We start from the raw sequence: 16589 nt of genomic DNA, 5'->3' as shown, positions 1-16589 counted from the left end.
TTCAGTATTTAACGATCTGCAAATCCAACATTGAACTTGGCCTTGTTTATAAAACATTCATTGCCGAAAGGTCGTGAACAAACAAACATACTTCTTCCATTGTTGACACGGAAAAACAAACTACGTCCACTGTTCCCTTAACTCTGGGTTCTTTGGGAAGCTGAACAAGTTTATATTTCCCTCACATCCAAAAATACACTTCTTTGGTAACATTGTTGATTTTATGATTTAAAAACAAAACGACAACTTTTTCTTAAGCGAGTCCTGTGCCGGGCATGCTCTTGCTCTCACTTTGGTTGATGTGTTCATGCTCTATTTAAGTGGAAGTGCCCATACAAGGAAATCTGCCCTTTATGACATCATGCAGGACCATACGCAAAAAACTTTACAAAACGTATACAAATCCTTGCTCCCGCTCTCGTTGAAGTGCATGTGCTTTTCCGGGAGAAGTGCCCATACAAGGAAATCCACCATTCATTACATCATGCAGGAAAATACGCAAAAAACTTTACGAAACTTTTACAAACTTTGACGGAGTGTATTCGGCACAAAATACGTCATACGTCCACATAGTTTTCAACTCTTTAAAAGTGTATGCATGAAATGGCATCAGACATCTAATACATGGCTCTGCATTTGAAACTTTATGTATCAAATGCCATTATGAAAGTCACTTGCGTGCAGGTCTTGCTTTAAATTCATACTGCGATCGAAGTTGAACACACCATTCGTCTTCATGTTCACCTTTCTGAAGGCACTTGACTCAAACTCTTTATTGAGTTTGTTGTGTGCCGTAACTCTTGTTGTCATGTGACCGAGCTGAACTGAAATAGCTCCGGCTCTCATGTCTCTCTAATGTAATTAGAAAGCGTTTGCATTGACTGATAACAGAAGAATGTGTTTCAGGCCAGGGTTTATTTTCGGACCGCCATGCTATCCAGCCCCTGGTGTACTTGTCTTAGACCCAGTAGAACTTTGGGTGATCAAACTTTTCAACAAAGTTTTGTTGATTTACATGTAAATGTTTTTATCTTTCTTTTATTAGAATTTTTTGTCATAATCGCTGTGTTTTTTATTTATTTTTGTCCGAAAGTTCCAGGGTTTCCCGCAGAAAATTTGTTAGTTAAGGTGGTAGGGTTATATCTACAATTATATCTAATCAACAGGCACGTGAAACCTAGCTAGCAGGTTGCTCAAACATCAAAATCACCAGGTAACTTACTTTAAATTTGCAAGAACTATAGAGTATAAATAACAGGCTTAAATTAACCCAAAACATAAGTCCACTTACAGTTTTCACGGACATGGGTATCAACTGGCTATCTTCCAGACAGTGACGGATCATCACATCTCTAATTTCGGTCGTGTGGCGCACGTGCCCGCTCGCGGTGTGAAGCGTGTCCGTGCTATTCTCCGAGATGCACTTTACTGCCATTTGTGCAGCAAAATAATAATTATTTTTTGGACGACCTAGTTAAGGCGGTAGGGTTTCCCAGCTTAGGTGGGCTGCCCAAACTGCAAAATGCTGCAGGAAACCCTGTTATTGTGATATTGCATATGTGCAATAAAATTGCAATAGTTTGCAATAGCTTGATTTTAATGCTTCAAAAAGTTATATATAGTAACAGTTTTGTCAATGCATATAGCAGAGAGACAGAAACTGCGTTTCCATTTTAAAAAATTGCTAAACTTTAGCGTTATTTTCTAAATGTTGACAAAAAACTGACAACGTTTCCTTAAACCAATGTTATGCGACTAAAACGTAATTTTGTGGTCTTGCGATAAGTAATTTGACCTTATACTGGGCGACGCAGATCGACATACAGATGACATCAAAATATTGTGAAAGCGACTTGAAAGAAATACACAGCAGTTGTTTTAGCGGTATTTTAAAGTCATGCGCTTGTCAGCCTTTCGTGGCGCACATCTTTTTTGTCTTGTTCTCCAACCAAACATACCGTGAATGATCATGTGACTTTTATGCATGTCAGGTGACATGTAAATGCGAATAAACTCCATTGCAGTTGTGTGATAGATTCCTTTTTCGAATCGTCTGAAAATTCACCCCACCCGAGCATAACTGTTTTGCGATTTGAGTTTTTGGGAAGGTTTCCATTAAGTGCAATTCACATTTTTAATTTGCGCAATTTGATAATAGTGTAAATGCAGAATGATGCTTTTTCCGCCATAAAGAATGTGAAACGTGTAGCTTAGTTATCATTTTAATTTAAATATATTTTATTATAATTTGAATCGAATGTACAAACTTTAAGCATTACTGTATTGCATATCAAATTGTCTAGCAAATTTTCAATATCGTGCAGCCCTAATAGATGACTTGTTCTTCATAGCAGCTTTTACCTTACGTATTTGAGTGGATAATACTAAAGTTTAAAACCCTGGCCCAGAGTCTTGCACGCGTCCATTTTTGAAAACCCGCTCCCGCCCGTACCCGCAAAGTTCAGTACCAGATCCGACCTGTGATAAAATCAAAATTAAATCCATACCCGCCCAGACCCGTTAATATTTGGCCCGTTACCCAACCCGTACCCGCTTAAATCACATACGCTAAAATCATTCAAATTAAAGTGCTTTAATTTTTATCTCGTACCTCTCAACATCACAACAGCGTCATGAATGGGCTAATGAAACAAGCTAAAGTGCGCTTTGTTTTGTGCTATTCAAGTAGCCTACCATTGGCACCTTAATAGGCTATGGAACCTGATAACTATACACAAATAGACCTATTAATGAAAAAAGATCAAGAAAAAATACAACCTACCTACACAACCCCTGCTGTGCTCGTACAAGTCTCGAAATGCTTTCTAAGAAAAGTCATTCCCAGTTTTTGGCTATCATTGGCAAAACTTTATGCAACTCTTGCAATGCTCCCTCCAACTAGGCTACGAGAAGCATCAACAAAGGTTGAGCACTGTTGCAATGGTGGTGACGTGATGGGTTAAATGTCATATGTTGTGCATTTAATGGTAATTGAGACATACAAATATTGCTAATCCGCCCGCATCCCCGCCCGTGAATTTAAGGAATGTCACAATCCACCCGTTTTAGACACTTTTATACGGATATCCGCGGGTACCCGACCTGTTGCACGGCTCTGCCCTGGCCTATACTCTATTTGTCTTTTAAAGTGTTTAACCACAGAGATCAGTGCTAAACCTTTGTTTTTATATATTATAATAAAGACTCATGTTGACATACAACTTGTATCATTATCAGATCTAATAGCTGTTTTGTAGTTGTTTCCCTTTTATCAGATTACATCTTTCTCTGATCCTTATATTCTCATACTGACGGTTCACAATGATTTGTTTCTTCGGAGCAAGTGGGATTGGAAACAAGCTATACATTATTAAACCAAAAAAACTTTAACCTGGTATTTCATGTTGCACATCAGTGCAAGTCCCAGTCGCTCTCAGTGTCCGTGTAGAGCTTAAGACCAGCTGTGGGTGCAAGAAAAAGTGAGGTGAGGAAAGGGGAGGGCGAAGTTGGTGACAAAGAAACAGTAGGTTTAACTGTCTGGCCGACCTCCAGGTCTCATTACTGGACTGTTGCATACCAATAACGATAAAACTTGTGTCTGTCGGAGCAGGTTTGCTTTTCACGCGACGAAAACCAGGAAAGCCAGCCAAGACAAAATGGAGAAACTTTTTTTGGGACAGGATTAGGCCGAGCCGCAGGAGCTCTGCGGGTTTTGGATCCCTGTGGCGCGTGAGAGCGAGCCACGCTCGTTCAGGAGTCATAGAGTTAAAAATAACTTTATTGCGGATCATGTTTTGGAAGGAGGGATCTGCTTCCTATGCTAGGACAGCCTGCCATGCAGGGGCAGCACAGACGTTGTGTATGTGTGTGTGTGACTGTTTTTGTGACAACAGCAGCACGCTGAGAGGAAAAGAGTGCTGCGTAGCGATCACCACATACACTCGAACACTCTTTAGGGCCAATCCTGATGCTGTCTATTTTGTCTTGTGCTCCAGATGAGCTGGTAACTGTAACTTCGCTCCATGAATGCTATGAATGATTCTCTGGATGAAACGCACACCTCTGGCAGCCACGGGGAGAGAGCGGCCATATTTCGAGGCGCGAGAGGCAGCGACATCGTTGGGGCGGCCTTGATCCCACTGCGCTCCCCCTTGCAGCCACCCAATACTCATCACAACAAGACGACTCCTGCGGTCTCCATGCTCTTCAAGGGAAATAGGTAGGACTGCTTTTTGTTATGCACACACATGGTTTTTGACATAAACTTTTTCCGAATGAAAAATGCATGTGAAGGAAGGTGTTTGTGTGCACACTGTATAATAAGCAACTCGGGCTACATTAGGTTACCCATGGCATATCTATCTGTGTCATACCTCATTTCTCACGGGTTAATGGTTAACGTGTCCGTGCACGGGTTGTCTCTCAACCTGCTGATGAATAGTAGTGTCTTTGTGCTCTGTAAGGTCTGTCTGAGAGATGGACGTAGACTTTGTACCTGTAAACAGAAGAGGCAGAGATCGGCTACGGGACAGAAACTGGATTCAAATCAAGCACCTGTTACTGTCCAGTCTGGTTTAGACAGCGGCACGAGGGCCGAGCGAGTCGAAGCGGCCTACGTGCTAACAGTTTTATATCATGTCTTTATGTTTTGTGATACGTTGTTAACTTTGGTTATGATGTTACAGCTCAACGCAAACATGATATAAACTTTACATTTGTGCAACAAAAACATCAAACCGTCATGGCTGCTGAGTGTCCAGAGACACAAGTAAGAGTATTAAACACACCCTCCTCCAATCCTGGTTTACTAGTTTTTTAATGTCACAAGTGAATGTTAAAATACAGTTTGATTATAGAAAGAGATCAGTTTGAAATTGGTCTTTATCCCTTAATTTAAAATCAGCGTGAAGTCAGAGCCGACCCTATTTATTTTCTCAATACCCATTTATAGTCAAAATATAAATGGTAATTCTGTATGTTATTACACAAAAAACTTACTTCTAAAACTTTCTCTGCCTTTGCAAAGATTTCTTTGCAAACATCACCAAGATCTTGTTTCATCCCTCTTCTTCTCTTCGTCTTTCTTTCTTCAGTCGAGAAGAAATTACGTTTTTTGAGGAAAACATTTCAGGATTTCTCTCCATATAGTGGACTTTAGTGGACCTCAACAGTTTACAGTTTCAATGGAGCTTTAAAGGGCTCTAAACCATCCCAACCGAGGCATAAGGGTCTTATCTAGCAAAACGATCCCAAAAAACCTTTTAAAGCACAAGTTCTCGTTTTGCACTAGCCGTGTGAGGCGCCAGCGCGACCTTACATATTACGTAATCACATCGAGAGGTCACACGTTACATATGTGAAACTTATACTTGCGGATCATTTTAAACAATAAACTGACACAAAGACATTACAACAACATCTGAACGTTCCCCTTCTCCACACTTGTAAACATTGGTGCGGTAGTTTCACAAATGTCAAGCGTGACCTTTCGACGTTAATACATAATATGTAAGGTCACGCTGGTGCATCACAAGGCTAGTGCAAGATGAGAAGTTGTGGTTAAAGAATACATATTTAAAATTTTTTGGCGGGCGAAAATGATGTTGTTTCGCTAGATAAGGTAGGGATCGTTTAGAGCCGTTTGAAGCTGCATTGAAGCTGTAAACTGTTGAGGTCCAATATATGGAGAAAAATTCTGGAATGTTTTCCTCAAAAAACTTAATTTCTTCTTGACTGAAAAAAGAAAGACATAAACATCTCGAATGACATGGGGGTGAGTAAATTATCAGATTTTTTTATGAAAGCGTAAAAGTGCTTTAAGTAAGGGATACACCATTCCAAAGCCATAAAAGTAGGGTAGACTGTGAGGTCAGCTATCATTTTGTGTTAACCTGTGTGTTGGCTGCATCTGGGTTTAAAATTGCCCTGACACCAAACGGATGGTGGAGATGAGCTTTTTTACCAGCAGTTAGCAGTAGTTGGTGTTCATTACTCAAAACGGGAAACGGGAAGAGCTAGTGACTGCCGTGATACAAAACATAAACCGAGCAGCGCTCGCTTACCAGCTGCACACAAATCTCGGTCACCAGAAACAGATTTGTGATATAAATGATCGGTATGACATATTAGATGAGTGTTTTGTGGGTTCCCTGTTGATGTTTGCCTGCTTCGTCACTTCTATTTTTCTTGTGCCCTGGTTGGCCATACTAAATAGCCAATCAGATGATCCGAGTCCCAGACGAGCATCTGCGGTTTGTGCTAACAGCCACGACCCCAAATCTGTGTGGAAATCTGTTTGTAGAGTTCACTGAATAGGGAAATAAAATCTCGCCACCACTCTCTTTGTCTGTTTCTCTCTCTCTCTATCTCTCTCCCTCCTTCTTTCTTCAGTCCTCTCATATATCCATTCCCTCTGTAGGTTGGGTGTGCCAGCTGACACCACACACAAACATACATAGACAGTACGATCACATCTGTTTGCAGTCAGTGTGAATGACTCTTTATACATGTACTGTTATATTCATTAGGGGACATATCATGAAAATCTGACTTTATCCATGTTTAAGTGCTATAATTGGGTCCCCAGTGCTTGTATCAACCCAGTAACTTAGTTTTGGTAAACCATTCTCTGCAAGCATGTGAAAAAATAGGTAATTGAAATTTGGCTCCTCTTGTGATGTCAGAAGGGGATAATGCCGCCCCTTAATCCGCACAATCCAACTGTGCCAACAATGCCAACGAGCATTTAAAGTTAACAAAAAAGTTGACAACACAGCTTAGTTTCAATTTCAACAAACCACCATTACGTTGAGCAGTGTTTGCATTTCATCAACTCATTTGCATGTTAAAAGACACACCCCAAAATGGCACATTTTTGCTCACACCTACAAAGTGGTAATTTTAACATGTTATAATAAATTATCTATATGATATCTTGAGCTAAAACATTAAATATGTACCCTGGGGACATCAAATATGTATTTAAAAAATTTAAAAAGTATTGTGAAATGATTTAGGTTTAAGGTGAATCTCATGAAAGCTGTGATTTTTTTATATACACTGGTTATGAGTAATATAAATATTAGCATGCATTTTTATTACATTACAATATTAAGAAATTTAGAGTAAATTGGTTTAATTGTTATAAGAGGAATTGCATCATGCAAACAAATTGGGGGTGCAAAAAAATTATAATTAATATTTGCTTTTAGACTAAATGCACTCTCATTTGTTAGTCGCTTTGCATTAAAGCTTCTGTTAAATGAATAAATGTAAATAATTTGGACTCATATATCACCCAGACATCTCATTGGGTTTGGCAAGATTCACTCCTCATCCGATTTCTATAAACAGATTATAAATAAGCACATGATCACACAGCATCAGACTGGCTGTACACAGGCCATATGGGCATGGTTCAGGTACAGCAGATGATGTCATCACTACAGTAACCGAATAATTGAGTGTTGCCCTGGTGACATCTTCTCCATCCTTAGTATGACATCAGTCTGTGTCTTCTCTACTGACCTGATGTCTCATTAAACTGTAAAAGCCATGTTTTCATGCAAAATACTTTAAAAGCAATAAGAATTCCCTGAGAAGATCGGGTAAATTCATATTTTGCAGACATTATTTTATCGCTTTTGAATGAAACTGCATATTGCCTTGCACAACTTTTAAAAGTGTACATGTTGTTTTTTTGCCTAAACTTTGCATCCTGTGAGAAACGTCCAGTTCAAGGGCTCAGGTTTTGGCTGCTTAGCATTGACCAGTTTGCTGGTGGATGATCCAAAATTGTGTCTTAAAACCCAAAATCTCCCTCTCTTTTGTTTCTCTCTCTCTTTTTAGGAAGTCCAAAGAAGGTGTAGAGACACAAATGGGACCTGTCCCAAATCCCTTTCCAGAGCTGCTACCATCCGCTGTCTCCTTAGTTTCTGAATGTCTGTTACCCTGGACCAAAAACAGTGCGACTCAGGTGAGACATGATATCATGATTTACTTTAGGCGCTTGTCCATTGCATAGTACACCACGGTTTGGTTTGGGTCGGGCCAGCTTACTTTTGGGGGCTTTTCCACTGGGTGCAGTACGTAGTACCCGATACTTTTTTAAGACCACCTCGGTTGGGGTTCCAAGCAACCCGAGCTGATTCCAAAACGTGTAAAGATTACTTTTACCTTCATGCTAGCTTGCGCCGTCTCGAGTAAACCTGTTGTAATCTGTGCTCTGCTGTAAGTTCCTAAACTCCTGTTTACCAATCATACCAATTTTTTTCAAGACTTGCAGTTTGTGGCGGCACATTCGCGACACGCACGTCCGCATAATATGCTTAAATGCAACTTAAATGAGGCTCAGGGGAGCGCGTCGACTGACACCACCGGTGTTTGTACAGAAACTGATAAACGCGATGTGTAAACATCTATTTGTGGTGGCCAATTTTAATGTTGTGGTGGACTAAGAAATCACGTTAAATGAATGTATGGGGATGTATTCCAACAACGCTCTCACTTGTATGATGTCATCAGTAGGCAGCACAAATATAACAACACACCTATTATCCCTCCCACTCCAAAGTTTTACTAAACTTGATGGAAAAATTAACCAAGCCAAAGTGAGGTGAGCTGACCCGACCTGTCCCAAACCAAACCGTGGGGTACTATGCAATGGAAAAGCGCCATTAGTCACCATTCAAGTGAGCTGTCTTGATGTCTGCTGCCTACATAGGGAACTAACCTCAATGCAGACAGTCTAATTTGCAGTGCTTTACATAGGCAGCGAAGAGCACGGGTGACTCAACTATCAGCTGATTTCAGTAGAGTATGAGGACTTTGTATGCTGTCTTTTTAGCGAGCTTGGTAGTTGTTTTGAAACTGAGCCAGAATGTGTCATCATCTCTCAAAACTGTATGTACAGTATTGTATGCACAGTACGCTACAGTATGTATGTATTTAGATTGAAGGATTGATGAAGTGGTTGGGCAACGAATTGGTTTGACTGATTGATTGTACTTGGACATCTGTTTGGTATTATATGTTGAAAAACACTACGAGCCAAAACAAACTTTCAGCACCTTCTCATTTAATGTTTCACCATCTTAGTGAGAGAGAGAGAGAGAGAGAGAGAGAGAGAGAGAGAGAGAGAGGAGAGAGAGAGAGAGAGAAAGAGCGCACATTGCACTGTAAGTCAAGATCCAGTGACACACTGCTAAAACTGTGGCATTATTTATGCAAGGGTGTTGATGTAACAGTGATGTAAAATATTTACAAATTATTTTGTAGATTGGAATATTTACAAAAACATTGTCAGCGTCTTTAATCCATCCTTAATGTAGTTCCCAGTCCAGTACTAGTACAAGAGAAAGTGCATTGAACTAAAGGTCTGTGAATTTGGTTAGTATAGCTTTAATGCTTCGGAAAGTGTCTTAAATTTTGCTTTTTGTTTAGTGATTGTGGAAAACTTAAACTTTGGTTTATTTGATAAAAGCATGCTGGATTTGTCAAGACGGTACAATAGCTACATTTACATGGACACTGTTTGCCTCATTCGTAATGAAATCATTCTGATTGATAAATCCTATCATAGCGTTTACATGAACACTTAATAATGTGATTAGATTGATGTGTGTGTTTTTATGGCACAAGAGATTAGGAAAATTTAAGAACTTCATGTGACTTCCTTCAACAACAAGCTTGCTGTTCTTTGCGTCATTACGCCAATTTTACGTCAATGCACATATGCATATGTCCAGTAGGTGGCGGAAATGCACCTTTAAGTGGGTTTGCCAACCGCCATTAAAAAAAGAAAAGAATAAGACTGCACAGAGCATCCCAGTTTCGGTTATGAATTCGATCAAGTGTATACAATGTTGCGTAGACTCGCTTCGGCTTGGCGCCCTTTTCAACCAATCACATGGCAGTTGCTTCAATGCTTTTAGGGGTGTGATCCTGATCAAGACAATCTCCTGGGAAGGAATGGGAAAGAAGGGTGATTTAAGCTATTTTGAGCTAGGCATGGGCCGGTATAAGATACTGGCGGTATGATAACCTTTAGCAAAAATACCACGGTTTCACGGTGTTACGGTTTTGCCATTGCAACACTAAAATGTGTTATTTTTTAAATGCCAGGTAAAAATAAAGCCTTTAAATTATAATATGCTTTCAAAAAATATATAATATTTTTGTAATGTATATTAAATGTAAACATCAAATCAATCACATGACTTAATGATTTAATGAATTTTGTATAAACACAGCTCATACCTTGGAGACGGTATCACAGAATATTTCAGTGGTTTTGAAACCTTGACTGTTTAAAACCTCGGTATACCTTGAAGCCGGTAATCGGCCCATGCCTATTTTGAGCGTGGCATGGTTGTTGGTGCCAGACGGGCTGATCTGAGTATTTCACAATCTGCTCAGTTACTGGGATTTTGACGAATAACCATTTTTAGGGTTTACAAAGAATGGTGTGAAAAGGGAAAAACATCCAGTATGGGGCAGTCCTGTGGGTGAAAATGCCTTGTTGATGCTAGAGGTCAGAGGAGAATGAGCCGACTGATTCAAGCTGATAGAAGAGCAACTTTGACTGAAATAACCACTCGTTACAACCGAGGTATGCAGCAAAGCATTTGTGAAGCCACAACACGCACAACCTTGAGGCGAATGGGCTACAACAGCAGAAGACCACACCGGGTACCACTCATCTCCACTACAAATAGGAATACAAAGAGGCTACAATTTGCACGAGCTCACCAAAATTGGACAGTTGAAGACTGGAAAAATGTTACCTGGTCTGATGAGTCTCGATTTCTGTTGAGACATTCAGATGGTAGAGTCAGAATTTGGTGTAAACAGAATGAGAACATGGATCCATCATGCCTTGTTACCACTGTGCAGGCTGCTGGTGGTGATGGTGTAATGGTGTGTAATGGATGTTTTCTTGGCACACTTTAGGCCCCTTAGTACCAATTGGGCATCGTTGAAATGCCACGGCCTACCTGAGCATTGTTTCTGACCATGTCTTTCCCTTTATGACCACCATGTTCCCATCCTCTGATGGCTACTTCCAGCAGGATAATGCACCATGTCATAAAGCTTGAATCATTTCAAATTGTTTTCTTGAACATGACAATGAGTTCACTGTACTAAAATGGCCCCCACAGTCACCAGATCTCAACCCAATAGAGCATCTTTGGGATGTGGTGGAACGGGAGCTTCGTGCCCTGGATGTGCATCCCACAAATCTCCATAAACTGCAAGATGCTATCCTATCAATACGGGCCAACATTTCTAAAGAATGCTTTCAGCACCTTGTTGAATCAATGAATATCTGACAAAGTTTAAGTCATTGACTTAATGTAAATGTTGCACTCCGTCTAACTATTGAGTTGTAATCTTGGCAACATACAGTTTTTTTAAACAATTTTAGAGCAGATACACAGAAATATCTTATAATAGTTTAAGTAGTGACATAACATATCATTCAGCCCTACAGTAGATTCATCTGTCAGTGTGATGTTTTCAGTTGTTGCTATAATTGTAAAGTGCTACAGATGCAGTTTGTCTGTACAAGATGATCTCGATGCATTGTGCGTCATGCACCGTTGTGATCACGTTATGCTGATGTAGTTTTACGAGGGATTTTGGTCGTTTGCGAGAATCCCATAGATGCATCTCGACCTAAAGCGCTGTCTTTCCAAACGTATATAGTCAATGCCATCTGCTTTCATGGCCGGTTTGGGAAAATCTAGACCCCGGTGGATCTTATTATATGACAAATATACGCTATTCAGAACAGCTTTGACCTGCGAGATCTGCAAATTACAGCATATTTAAATGTGCCATCGTAATGTGGCTTTGCAGTTTGCCATTATGGGGGCCTTCATTATATTCGAGACGGGCGGTAATGATCCCTCGCTCTCATTTTATATCCGAGGCTAGCAATTATGGCCTCTACAGAGGCAGAATATATGAGCGAAATGAAGGGAAATCAGGAGGGGGGTTGAAGGGATTAGAGAGACGTGCCACGAAAACTTTTTGCTGTGCTAGTTTTTGCAGTTTGTCGAGTCAGGGAGAGCAGACTGTGACCCAGACTTCGCCTGGCGTAGAGGTGATGGTCGAGAGCTGGTTTTTGTGTATGCATGGTTACTCCGCAGGCTTAAATTACAGACTGCAGAGCAGAAGAATATACGATGACTTTTTTTATGCAAATGTTTTGCGAGCTTTTCTGCAGGTAATTGTGTGATATGGCAGCTAATCAGGTTGTTTTGTTCTCCTGCACGCTACATAAAGAGCCTGATTGTGTTGATCTTGTCGTTTGGGAGACTGAAGTCCTCTTAGGATACAATCCAGCTCTTGTTACCCGATTCTTTCTCAAACTCGCCCCAGGCTGCACTTCACCGCTGTATTGTAATTCTCCAGTGCCTGGCCTGCTATTGTTCAAGGCCGCTGATGGGATTATGGAGGATTTACTGTTGTTTTTGGATGGTTTGGAGAAGAGGAATACTTAAACTTCAGCTGTGAAAGTGAAATAGTGTCTCAGTGACCTCCTGCACTTTTGTTAGACGTTCTTTCTGTTTTTTTTTTCTTTACATCATAATTAACCCTTAGCTAAGCCCTGCATTTAAAGAGCACCAATGGTCGGATTCACGATTTTACATTTCCTTTGGTGTGTAGGTGTGTATTAGTAAATTTTAACGATATGCAAAAGGTAAAACACCTAAGTAAATGATGACGTGAGTTATCGTCTCCAACTTAAATCTCTTTTCTTAACGTAAAACACATGGATTGTACACAACAGTTTACTTCCTGGGATTTATGATGTAGTAAAGACCGATATTATCATAATTCCTCATAAGTTAACTCCTGTTAGTTTTGCATTGTGAGCGAATCTTTCAAACGTGGTAAGGAGCGTCACATTTCTGGCTGACGTCGGAGGTAAAAATGTTTTCCATCAATGGGTTAACTTAAAACAACACAGCATTTTGGTTTTAAACCAACCCAGCATAGGTTACATTACAACGGGTTTGTCTCTTTTTGACCCAACGCTGGGTTGAAAATAAATTATCCAGCATTTTGAAGATATTGCAGTAAGCGGTTTCTGAAACAGCCTTATTGTCTGGGACCTTGGGTTGAAACATTTATTGGCGGTTTCTCGGACAGGGACTAAACGAGTTCTAGACTAAAATAAATGTAAGAGCTGTCCAAACTGAAAACAGCTTGCATTGACATATCTTAAAATTTGTTTTTCCTCAAAATGCACACAAGTAATGTTTTTAGAAAAACATGTTTGTTAAAACTAGTTATATCTCATAATTAAACTAAGGCCTAGTCCTGGTTTAAGCTAATCTCTGGGTGACTGTTTATTTAGGAAGTGAAACCATATGATTAGGAAGCCAAAGACATCTTTTATCCGTAAATAAATGTTTTATTAATTATTCACATAATTTTTTGTTAGTATACTTAATGTTCTGTATATAATATATTTTATAATATATTAAATTACACTATAAAAATGCTGGGTTAATTTCAACCCAGCGTTGGTTCAAAAAGGTACAATCCAAACCATTGGGTTAAATTTACCCAGAAAAATGTTTAGGGTGATTCTCACGAAATCCAGATTTAGAAAGTGTCCAGCATCATCATTTTTAAAAAGCCCTTGAAGACAATTTTTTGCACATATAAGATTAAGGTCTGAACTTACTATAACCATTATTTTTAGAGGATTTAAAAAAATACTTCCTATAGAATTATTTACATTTTTTAGATTATCATTATAAAAAATGATCGTTACCGCAACATGATATTACATTAAATAAATATATGCATTTACAAACTCATGTTTCGGTAGTGAACTAAAAGTTGTCTAGGTACTATGACAAACAAAATTTTAACTTTTATCTGGAGAGAAAAAATAAGAACTGCTTACCTGGTAGCCATCTTGAGTGTCACAGTCAATTATGTCCCTTCCGACAATTATTTTTATTATTTTTTGAAAATGTTAGTTCCTTGAGGGTTTAAACAGGGATTGAAAATTGTTGCGGAGGATGAGAAAATTGGTCTTGGACACATTTATATTCCGTATTATTGTCTCTACATTTACCAATGATCACATGTTTCTTTACTGTAAATGTTTATAGTATAACATGCACTGAAGCTTTTTATTTTTTAGATTTTTTAATTATAAATATTTCCATGTCAAAGAACCCAAATCCAGTCATGGACACATTGCGGTAATGTGGAAAAAACAACAAAATTGGTTTGTATGATGTCATTTGAAATCATGTGCAAAATAGTACATGAAGAGATGTTTGTAACTGTATGCTTCTTATTTGGATAGCATTTACTTTTTTTATCAAAATGTTTTATGACACCTAATAAGTCTAATTTCATGAGAATCATCCTTATATTTAAGCCAACATTGGGTTAAAACAACCCAAAATAGGTTAAATTTCTAGAGTGTTTTAATGAAATAATTACATTTATAATTTATAATAGTTATTTTATACTATTAAATCATTTTTAAATGAATTTATCATGTTACAAAATAATTACATTTTGTAAATACAATTTCTGTAACCAGGGCTTGGATGATTTGACTGGCAGGTCTTTCAGCGGGTTTGTAAGCCGTTTGTTTTAAGCAGGACAAAAGGTGAAGGTTTGCGTGCACAGCTGTTTGTCTGACAGCCCGACTGAGTGACACGGTCAGCGAGCAGAAAGCGATGACATCATTGCACTAAACCCCCACCCGCTCGACTCAATAGATGTAGAGCGACCCGCTGTAGTGTTGCATCATTGTTCAGTCGGCACTGAATTTTAAGTAGGCACAGATTTTTCTCCTAAAGAGACATTAAAAGTAAATGAAGGCCTGTTTAAAATCATTTGGTGTATGTGACTGTCATTGAGATCAACAAGAGGGCAGTGTTGCCCTGATATCAAATCCACAAGGATTTTTTTGGTTCCTCATTTTACTAATCATATTTATGCTGAACCGAGTCTGTTCTCCTGTGCTTTTTATATTGCCAGCGGAGGCTGAGGTCCCAACCATTGGCATGGCTTTGTTTAACGCAGTCTTTAAAAGCTATTTTAGTCGTGAGAAAGCACTTCTCCCAGCTCTTGTGCTTGCAGTGTCATGGTATATTTACATGACAAAGGCCCATAGAGAGAGAAGTGCTGTCTCAGAGTCAGCTGTGTTTCAGTAACCTCTCTCAGACTTCAGCCCTGATCCGCTTTCACACTTCAATAAATCCATATGCAGTTAAACCGTTTTATACCATGGTCTGTTTAAATACTCGATTCTGATTGGCTGGAAGGTGTGCATTAAAACCATTTAATGCACAGGTAGTTCCAGTCAGTTTGATTACAGTTAGAAATGAATCTGCTACTATAAACATTGGTATCCATTAGGGGTGCAACGGATCACAAAACTCACGGTTCGGATCACATTACGGATTTTGAGGCACGGATCGGATCATTTTTCGGATCAGCAAAAAAAAAGTATGGGAAAATTCTAATAACAAATCAAGAAATTACAAACATTTATAAAAAGAACAAGGTTGCACATTAAGTAAGGTCTAAAATCATTAGTTACAGAAATCAAATGAATAATAACACTGCATTTATTGTATAAATTAAATGTAATTATTATTTTTTTAAAGCTTCAGAAGTGATTTTCTCTTTGTCTTGGGTTCTTTGATTAACATTAATGACACAGACTTAAGTAGGTCAATTGAGCTTACTGTCTCTTTAAGACCAAATATGCACAGACTGCATCTCTCCGTTTGTGCACTACCGAGTCCCCTTAAACGAGCGCACAGACACAGACAGAGGGCGAATTACAGACGGCGCAGCATTACAGTCGTCCCACATAAAAACGTTACGTTGTTTTTCATTGCTCTATTAGCCAAATGTATTTTAATACACTACAGTATGAGAGAGAGTAGCGCAACTCTCTGAAATTTAAACATCAAGAGTTCTGATCTTTGAAGGATGATTACGTCTGACTCGAGCTGGACCGGACGCATTCAACCGCACGCGTGCGTTTGTGCGTAAAGTAAACTGATCACTTTAGCGCCGTTTTGCAGTTAAACTGTTTAAAATCACTTGAATGTTAACATTTGCAAACCTTTATAACACTTACAAATGATAAACTTTCCCTATTTAAATTTGCGTATTAATCCGCGAATCACATGCGAGCCGAACCGTGGGTCGTGATCCGTACGGATCACGGATCAACTGCGATCCGTTGCACCACTAGTATCCATAGTAACACAGTTACTCTTGCAGAGAGAAAGAGAGAGAGCGAGAGAGACATAAGTGCGTCTCTCTTTAAAGTGTGCAGGTTTTATTTCAGCACTACTTTATTTAAAGCGGATGGATTGCGAGCCTTAACTTAAGAAAATGACCGTAATTTTTACCCGTCTGTTAAAAAATTACACTGTTAACATTAATTACAGCTTTAACTTGGCAAATAACCAAGGTATAAGCGGGATAATCCACGGCTAGCCATGCATTAAAGGGTTTTAATGCACTCCGCTACGCGTCGGGTGGTTCTTCGCCTCTACGTCGTGCATTAAAACCCTTTAATGCATGGC

General features: G+C 39.2%; 1 protein-coding gene across 1 annotated transcript in view; it reads left to right on the top strand.

The window, feature by feature from the left end:
• grb14 (growth factor receptor-bound protein 14) overlaps positions 1-16589 on the top strand; it is an 83573-nt gene that overhangs the window by 11936 nt on the left and 55048 nt on the right. The window contains exons 2-3 of the mRNA XM_065252338.2: positions 3996-4219; positions 7849-7975. Coding sequence (XP_065108410.1) covers positions 4023-4219; positions 7849-7975 — 324 coding nt within the window. The 5' untranslated portion in view covers positions 3996-4022. The remainder of the gene's footprint in view (positions 1-3995; positions 4220-7848; positions 7976-16589) is intronic.

Source organism: Paramisgurnus dabryanus, chromosome 15 (genome assembly GCF_030506205.2).
Source record: "Paramisgurnus dabryanus chromosome 15, PD_genome_1.1, whole genome shotgun sequence".
Lineage (NCBI taxonomy): Eukaryota > Metazoa > Chordata > Actinopteri > Cypriniformes > Cobitidae > Paramisgurnus > Paramisgurnus dabryanus.
This window is presented reverse-complemented; position numbering and strand designations above follow the sequence as displayed.